This window comes from Antechinus flavipes, chromosome 3 (assembly GCF_016432865.1).
Source record: "Antechinus flavipes isolate AdamAnt ecotype Samford, QLD, Australia chromosome 3, AdamAnt_v2, whole genome shotgun sequence".
NCBI classification, from domain to species: domain Eukaryota; kingdom Metazoa; phylum Chordata; class Mammalia; order Dasyuromorphia; family Dasyuridae; genus Antechinus; species Antechinus flavipes.
This window is the reverse complement of record NC_067400.1, coordinates 366,827,799-366,837,669: the sequence shown is the minus strand read 5'-3', so window position 1 is coordinate 366,837,669 and position 9,871 is coordinate 366,827,799. Positions and strand designations below refer to the sequence as shown.

General features: G+C 31.8%; 1 protein-coding gene across 2 annotated transcripts in view; it reads right to left on the bottom strand.

The window, feature by feature from the left end:
* Positions 1-3,219: 3,219 nt before the first annotated feature.
* Positions 3,220-9,871, bottom strand: part of LOC127554369 (ADP-ribose pyrophosphatase, mitochondrial-like) — a 28,839-nt gene continuing 22,187 nt past the window's right edge. The window contains exon 2 of one of the 2 annotated variants that reach the window (XM_051985812.1): positions 3,220-5,949. In XM_051985812.1, coding sequence (XP_051841772.1) covers positions 5,786-5,949 — 164 coding nt within the window. In that variant the 3' untranslated portion in view covers positions 3,220-5,785. The remainder of the gene's footprint in view (positions 5,950-9,871) is intronic. The other variant, XM_051985814.1, reaches the window with a different exon arrangement.

The following is a 9,871-nucleotide window of genomic DNA, read 5'->3' as shown; positions in this document are numbered from 1 at the left end:
TTCCGTTGGCATTATTCTCAATGCTTCACTTTCCCTCACCTCACATGTTCTATCAAATCTTGCTATTTCCATTGTTAACTATTTTCTTCCTCCTTGATCCCAAACATTGACAGGTGTGGGAATTCTACTTTAGAGATTTTTGCTTGGTTTTGTTTTTTGAAATTACTTTTATATTATTAGAGACCCATTGGAAAGACTTTCTATTTGGATTTTCTTGTAAGCTTAGAGTCACAGAGCTCCATTAGAAGGAAAAAAAAAGATATTTTTTAATAGTTTTTCTGTTGTTTTTCAGACAGATCATTTTATATGATCTACTTTTTATTATCCAAATATTTTAATATTAATATCCATAATTTATTATCCTAATATTTAAAATGGGTTAATATGAATAATTCAGATGGAAATTGTTTAGAGCACTAGCGTTTAGCAATAAAAAGTTAAGGAAATATCACCTGATGTGAAAGATAACAATATTAATAAAAATACTAATTTTACAAGATATTAAATTTTAGGGAAGTGTGAGGGGCAACATATCTCTTTTCTGTAAATTACCAGAGACTGCAGACCATTCTAAAACTTCAAGTAGGATAAAGATTTCAGAAAATGATTGAAATTTTATTACAAAACCTCTTAATAGAGAGAATACTTAATAGACCTAAAATGATATTAATTAAGGAAGTGATATCTAGAGTTAAAGTATTAAAATTAACTTGGAATAAAATGAATTTTGAAACATTACAAATAGCAACATATGTCAATAGGCTTCTTCTCCACAGTATAAAGTACACCATAGTGGTATTTTTTTTTTTCTTTTCAGGGAAGAAATCATGGGGTAAACGAGAACATGGGATACCTGGGTTACAAATATAACTGAAGCTTTCTAACCTATGAAATGCCTAAAATGGAAAAAGGAAAGACACAAAAAATATTAGACATAACATTTGTTTAAGGCATAAAAAATTTAATACCTAAAGAAACTTGACAAGAATATTTACAAAGATTATTAGAAAGGCAATTCAGTTTTGGTGGAACACCTCAATAAGTGAATTCCAATTTCATTTGATATACAACCCAGCAAAGAAAATGAAAGCCCATTTGAATTTGCAACTAGAGTGATAACTCTAGTATTTCAGAGGTATTGACATTATAAAACTAGGAGAGAAAAAACAAAAACTCAGACACTATTAAGATTGACAAGAATGTATGAAAGTATGGCTTATCTCCATTGTATCTCATTGGACTTAAATATGAAAAATAATGCTTAATATTGATGAATTATTGGAAATAGTGAATCATTTTGAATATGTGGAGTATCCTTAATGACAGCTCTAAAATACCATTCCAAGTGGATAAGATGAATGTTAAGAAAAAGATTACTTGAGATTATGAAGACAGAAGATTAAGAATTTACAAATATCCTACATAGAACAATACACTGGACTATTCCAATTGGTATAATCAAGAAGTAAAACATTAAAGATCTAAACCTTTTTGAGGGAAGATTATCACTAGGCCATTATATAAAAGGGAGGACAAAAATATCTCATTAGAATGGTGGCTTAAAGAAATTTAAATATATTATGTAACGACAAGAAAAATACAACTTTTATATGTGAAAAATTGAATTTCGAAAAGCCAACTTTGGGAAATTGGGACAGGTAAAGAATTTATCCTGGATTTTTAACATAGTAAAAGTGATTCAAAAAGAAATCTTCTGTTTGATTTGGAAGGAAGCCAATGCCCATGCATCTAGTGTTGAAAATTATAATGTCACATGATATTTAAGTTTGTTATAAAAGAATGAAAAAGATTTGAAAGTTTTGTGGAGATTTTTTTTTTTTTTTTTTTGCTTCATGAAGTACTAAAGAAACAAAATAATTTGGTAATTGTTAACTGGAAGATGTATGATTTGAAAAGGAAATTAGAAAGTTCTGGAGTTCCTTAAGAAATGGGACTTTCATTTTTTCTTTGTAGCTATATTGTTTAGCATATTCAAAGTATTTAACAAATGCTTGTTGATTGGTTTTTTGGTTGATTTATTGCTCAGAAGCATGAAGAATTATTCTGGCCACAACTTTTAATCAGAGACATCTATAGTCAATTTACATAGTAATTGTGTCCTGATAAAAGTAAACCCTTTTAGTATCTTTTTTGAATCAATTTCTCCCTCTAATGATGAATTTGATTTCTGGAATAAACCAAAAGTTACCTAAATCCAAGAGTGGAAAACATGGTAGACAGCTAAATTGGATGATGCTTGGTATGGTGATAAAGAAAAAGAAATGTGGTGTGACAATGAAGACTGATTTTCCTCCTGGGTCAAAAAATGACTGAAAATAATTCCAAAAAAAGAATTAAAGAAACAGTTTTAACAATGACTACTAGAGTATTTGTAAAGTCTTTCAGGTACAAAGAAGACAATATTTGAATATATATAGTTATTTTACAATATTTTACATTCACATTATTTTACAGTCACATCTTTATAAATTATACATTTTGCCCCTTTTCAATTAGAAATACGAGTATAGGGATTCTATCTACTCTATTCTGTGTAGCACCTACCATATGGTGTCATGGACCCCTAGGGCTCTTATTAAATTCTAGTTGATAATTAACAAACTAAGTGATTAAATTATAATTGTGTCAAATATGAGACCTTGACCAAGACTTAAAAAAAAAATCTTATCCTATTAGCAATTCTAATGAGTAATATTCATGATTATATGGAAAATATAATCATCTGTTTCATATTTCATCATCATCATCATACTTTATAAAAATAGAAAAAAGTGTGGACAAGATACTCTGGGAAGCTGTGGAATAATACTCAGTGAACAATGAATTGACTGCAAGGGCATGCCACTACAGCAATCCCTTCAATAGTCCTCAATTAAGCACCTCCTTTAGCCAATCTTCAAATGACCTTCAGAGGGCACCTGATCCAAGTATCTAGATACTCTTTCCTCTGAGTTGATGTGACACTCATTTGTTTTTCCATCTACATAAGTGATCAATCACCCTTTCTCAGTCTTCTTCTATGTATACTGTCTTACTAGATGACTTCATTGGTTCACATAATTTTAATGATAATTTCTACAGAGATGATTTCTATATCCATATATTTATATACATGCTCATGAGCATATGTAGTATATATGTATGTGTGTATATATATATGAACATATATGCATATATATACACCACCTATGTACACATATATGTATTTGCATATTCATATATTCCCAATGGAAGTCTATGACCTTTTGGACATTCCCATAGATATCCCAAAATCAACATGTCCAAAGCAGAACTTACAACACACAACCCCAACCCAACCTTTTTCATTATTTTCCTTTTTATTTTGAATCATTCTCATGACCCAGTTTCCAATATGAATCTTTTCCTTGACGCTACACATTTCCTCACCTCACATATCCTGTCAGTTGCTAAATCATATCATTTGTAACTCAACAACTATAGCATGTGTCCCTTCTTCTCTATTGACTACCATCATTCTAGTTCAAGACTTTATTATCTTTCATCTGAACTGTTGCAATAGTTTCCTATCTAGTCTTCTATATCTAATTTCTTCTCCCTATAATTTATCTTCCACATAGCTACTAAAATCATTTTCCTCAAGTTCACATATGAGTATGTCACTCTTCTACATCATGACTCCCTATTGACTCTTGGATCAAATACAATTTCATTTTTGTCTTATTCCTTAAAAAATTATATTTTGTATAAGCTTAATAATGCATATAATTATTAGCTCAGTACAGATTACATTTTTACAGATTAAAATTAAAATTTACAAATAAGTAAAAACACAAGTATTAGGAATGCATGGATATACTTTTTTTTTTCCAAAAGTGATGATTAATTAAAAAAAGTTTCAAAATCAGTATTATAATAATTTATCACTAATTACACTACTTGCAGGTTTCCTTTAGAAAATCAAAGGAAGGAGTCAGGAAAGTTGATTTCATCAAGTACCTAGTGGGAACAAGAAATGTCATGATATAGAATAGCTAGTCATCTCACATTATTAAGAGTACAACTTTTTTTTTTTTTTATTAAAGCTTTTTATTTTTCAAAACATATGTGTGGACAATTCTTCAACATTAGCCCTTGTAAAACCTTGTATTCCAATTTCCCCTTTTTCTTCCCCCACGCCCTCCCCTAGGTGGCAGGTATTCTAATATATGTTAAACATGGTAGAAATATATGTTAAATACAATATATGCATACATATTTATACAATTATTGTGCTGCATAAGGAAAATCAAATCAAGCCAGTTTAAAAAAAAGAGAAGCAAAATAAAATGCAAGCAAACAACAATAAAAAGAGTGAAAATACTATGTTGTGAACCATACTCAGTTCTCACAGTCCTCTCTCTGGGTGTAGATGACTCTCTTCATCACTGAACAATTGGAACTGGTTTGAATCATCTCACTGTTGAAGAGAATCACGTCCATCAGAAATGATCATTGTATAATCTTGTTATTGCCATATATAATGATCTCCTGGTTCTGCTCATTTCACTTAGCATCACTTCATGTAAGTCAGAGTACAATTTTTTGTAGTTTTAGTCTGCATGCAAGCAAAAGCAGGACACAATAAAAATACATGTACATAGTACAACTATGTGCTAATCTTTTGAAAAAATTGAAAATCAGCTGCTGAATGCAGAATTTGACAAAACCCTCCAAATTAAAACAATATCTACTCTAATATTTAGCAATTTTTTAATATGAATGTGGATACTGGTGAATATAAATTGGGATCGAAAAATGAAAGGAAGCCACAGGCTTACAGATTATTACCTCTAAACTGAACTTCATGAAGGAGAGAGTTGGAAGGCAACATGCATGGCAATTACTAAACTACAATATTAAAAAAAATTATCTTTACATAAGCGGTAGCATGATGCAGAGATGAGTCAGCTTGAAATATCTCCTGTCTTGTATCTGACATACATGGACTACATCATCTTTGACAAGTCACTCAACTTCTCAGTACTGTAGGCAACCCTCTAAGATTGTAAGTTGCAGAAAAGGTGTGAGATCCTGCACTGGTAAAGGGAATTTTCCCACTTACATGTTCCCTAAAGCAATGAAATCACAAGTTCCCATCAGGATTCTAAGCTTAATCTCAAGGAACTGGGGTTCACTAATACTATAACTCATAAGCCCCCTATTGGTATGCTTCCCAAAATTATTAAGTCAGTTAAAATTTCTCCCAAATCAATTAGTATATTAACACCAATTAGCTTTTACAAAGTGATATTTACTGAGAATGAATAACAAAGGCCAAAGTATAACATCCCCAGAAACTGGGATACACAGTCTCACTTCTACATATCCACATAGTTTTTTGGGAGAGTAGATTCAAATTTAAGCTGGTTGCTCAACTCACACATACACATGCCACATAGCACAGACACTTTCCTTTCTCTAACCCTCATCTTGGGGAAGAGAGATTTTCTCGGCTCTGGTAGTATTTTTCTCACTTCAGAGAGGATGCAAATTTATTTCTGTAAAAATGTCATAGACAGTTACAGGGTCTGCCTTCCTTATCTGACTGACTCAATGCTGGGCTGGACAAGCAGATTATTCTCTTGGGCTTATATGGTCTTCTCACCAGATTCAGTTACTGCTATCACTGACTTCTTATTATCAGTGAGTTATCAATAAAACCGTAGATGACTCTGGTGGATCTCATAGCCATGCTGGTACCCTTGGTGCTTTCCTTAATGGACTACCCAGTGTCACAGATTACCTATGTGTGGTTACTCATTAATTTCAAATCATAAAAAGGGGAACAAAGAAAAAGAGGTGTCAGGCATTTAAGTGATGCACAGTAGCCAACTGGAAAAACAAGGTTGTCAAAATGATTGTCCTTTCCTCTGGCTGGATATAGCACTGTTCTTCCTTGAAACCTGTCTGGAAAGAAAGTAAGAAAGCATCAGCTTACACGTTTTACAAATACACTCAGTTTTTGGCTCAGTAGCCAATTTCATTACACAGTAAATTGTAAGAGGGAATTATATAAGTTTTTATGACCAATATAAGTAGAAATTTAACTGTTCATTGTCCTATACTGTACACAAAAAAGAAAGTAAGTTTGTCATGGATCGAAAATGAGAGGAAACATATTTGGTTTCATTTTGGTACTCAGAAGAAGGTCTCCAGTGTAGTGGACATATCTTCTATTAAGGACAATGGAAGGACATGGATAAAAATCATACATTTTTGAGATATTTGTTTTTTTATACCCAGAGAAACTGCCAGGTGGCAAAATGAATAGAGTAGTAGACTTGAAGACAAGAAGATCTGAAATTAAATCTAGATTCAGACACTTACAAAAATTTTGCAAGATAGAGAGTAAGATAGTTGAGAGGAGACCTAATGACTTTTTTATAGAGATGCAGCATTTTTCTTGCAGAACCAGGCCTCAGCCTAGGACTTCTGGATACAGGTCCTTAAGATCCAGAACTTCAAATAAAAACTTAAAAGAAAAATCGAATAGCCTGGTGCATGCACATGCACATGCGTGTGTATGTATGTGAGAGAGAAAGAGAAACACAGAAAAAGAGAGAGACAGAGACAGAGAGAGACACAGAGAGGAATAACTTGTAGAAGCAAAAGCTTTTAATACTTAAGAGAATCACAAAGGTTGAATTCAGTCTTAAACCTTGTAATCTGTCATCAGCTACTGAGCATACTGAGCTGGTATGTCTTCAAGTCTACTACTCTATTCATTTTGCCACCTGGCAGTTTCTCTGGGTATAAAAAAAAAAAAAATCCAATTTTGTTTCCCATAGTCTTTGGTCATCATGACACATTTTTGATAAATTCAAGGATGTTTTGATACACTGGGTACATTCTTTTTGTTTCCTGTTGATGGGACAGGTTTTAAAAAAAGTGTGAATGACATTCCAATCTTGTAATTGAGGCCATTTATAGTTTTTTACTATTATCTTGCAGAATAAGGTCTATGATATGGGCTTCTTCTTTTTGCGGGTTTGTTGTTGTTGTTGTTTTGGGTTTTTTGGAGTAAATAATATCTTATTTACATGTAAAGATAGTTGTCAACATTTTCTTTTTTATAAAATCTTTCAAATCTTTTCTCCTTCCTTTCCTTTTATCCCCTTTCCCCAAAATGGCAAGCAATCCAATATAGGTTATACATATGCAATCATGTGTACATATCCCCACTATAAGTCACACTGTGAAAGAAGAAATCAAAAACCAAAAGACACATATATGTATATATATACATATACATACATATATAAGTTCACACATAGATTAAAAACTGTCATATGAATAATAATATATTATCACACAAGGTTGTTATGTAAAAATTATGTTTGCAAACATTTACTGTAAAACACTATATAAATGTGAGATATCATTACCACTATTAGGACAATACTTTTATATACAAGTCATTTTTTATAAGATAACATCAGGTGGAAATTTTAAAACTCATTTATTTTTGTAGTTAAATTGTTAATATAATGCAAACTATCTAGATATTTTATCACCCACTAATCAGATCCCTCTGTCCTTTCAAATATGGACAACATCGATAAAATATATAAGATAAAATAAGATAAAACTTCAAATCCTGGTTCTGACACTCCTTGTGTATCTTTGGGTAAGTCAATTAATTTCCCTGTGCTTCAATTTCTCCATTTTTATAAAGAGAATTTGGCTCAATGGCATCTGAGATTCTATCAAGGTGTAGTTCTATTAAGATACATCTAAAGCCATTTCTGCTCAGAGTATAAATTAAGAGGTAATATTTTTAAATGGAATGCTAACAACTTTTAAATTTAATCTTCCTGCTGGCCTGAATGAATTTCTAGAGAGGTTGCTGCGATCTAGACCGAGTTTAAGATCTTTTTCTTTGTTCCCAGCTGCAGGGAAAAACTGATATCAATATATCTTCAATTTATTTTAACAAGTTCATTGTATTTTTTTTTCTTTGCATTCAAAGTGCAGACCATCAAGGACTGTAATATACTTAATAATTATTTTTCAAATGGTATTATTTTACAATTCTTCAGTATCTTTTTCATCTCTTCCATCTTCAAATATAATTTTTATTTAATTATTTCCTAAACATATTTATGCTTCAGAACTCTAACAATAATCTATTCTTCTGACTAGTGAATAATCTGTTATAAATCAAATATAACCCTTGTTATACCCTCAGTTATGAACATGCCCTCATTAAAAGAACCATAAAAACAGATTCTAAGAGATAAAAAAGAATTTCCAAGACAATTAAGACAAACCTATACATAAATAAACAGGAATTTCCTCCATGACAAAATTTAAAAAGTGATCTTTGTGTGAGATCATACAAAGAGGTTTTGTGTGATGACCTCTGCTTAGGAGAAGCCTATTAAAATTTGAGGTAGTCTATGCCTCATTTGATAGGTCTGGTTTTTAGTAAAGTTTTTTTTTTTTTTTAACAAGTCTAAATCTAGAATATTACAACTTCCATCCCTATTTCCTATAGCTCCCCCTTTTTACAAGTAATCTTCTTTTTACATGACAGATCATTGAAAACTTGAAGACAGGTAGCATGCTTCTCCTAAGTCTGCTCCCTAAGCTAACCATTCCTATCAAGATTCTTAGTGAAGTTTACTTTGAGATATTCCCCCTTTATATTCCTTTAAAAATGCATTAAAATCCAGCCATAGACTCATTTGCTATTTCCTCCCTCATTCCTAATGATTGATTATTGATAACTGAAGCTACCAATTACAATGGGTGGGGTGGGGGCACATGTCACAAACAAGGATTTCTGTGAGAAGGAAGAAAGGGATGAAATAAGGATTTAATATTCTCCTATTATTTGCCAAGTTTAGTACAGCCACAATACTAAGTGTGTGCTTTACAAATACTCTCATTTGATCCTCACAACAATCCTGCTAAGTGGGTGCTATTATTACTTCTACTTTAAACTTAAGAAACTGAGACCCACAGAGGTAAACTGATTAGCTTAGGATCCCACGGATCAGTGTCTGAGGTTAGGTTTGAATTCAGGTCTTCCTGACTCCAAGGTCAACACAATATATACTGTCACGCAGGTGCCTGGAAAAACACTTGATGTTAAACTTGGTTGATATAAAGTCAGAGTTTTAGTTCTCAACTAGGCTTTACCAGTGCATTCTATGTAATTCTAGTTCAAGTATATTTAATTCAAATGACATTTATTAAGTACCCATTTGTGCAAAACACTATTCTAGACAGTGAAACACATATTTTAAATAAAATGCTAACCCTGCTCTCATTGAGCTTACAATCTATTGAAAAATATAATATAGTTAAACATTACTATAACTACAAGAACAGTTTGATTGGCCCCTTTAGAAATAAATCAAAGTACATATTCTTATCTTATTGTAATATGTAATAACAAGTGTTATTTTCACACACACACACAGGTTCATTATGATGAAAGGACAATGAAAGAGATCCAGATAACTCTTGCTGCTTAAAGTTTCTCTTAGTTTCTTTTTATTTTCTTCTTCTCATCACCCATGCCTTGTTTTGCTGTACCTTTATCATTCCTACAGCTGTAAAATCTAACCATAGCTCATTTTCCTCCACTACCAAATCATGCTAAATACTTTTTATAGCTTCCCTTTTTTCCTGACACTTCCTAGATTATCTCTAAATTTTAACTCCCAGCCATGTTTTATTTTTTCTTTAAATTGACTGTCTGTAGTAATTACTTACTTTTCAATTCTCCCTTTAATTTTTTTGAATTGTTATTTGAATATTGCCAGGTTTCTCACACATCCTCCACCCTCCCCCCAAAAAAAGTACCAAATTAGAAAATTCT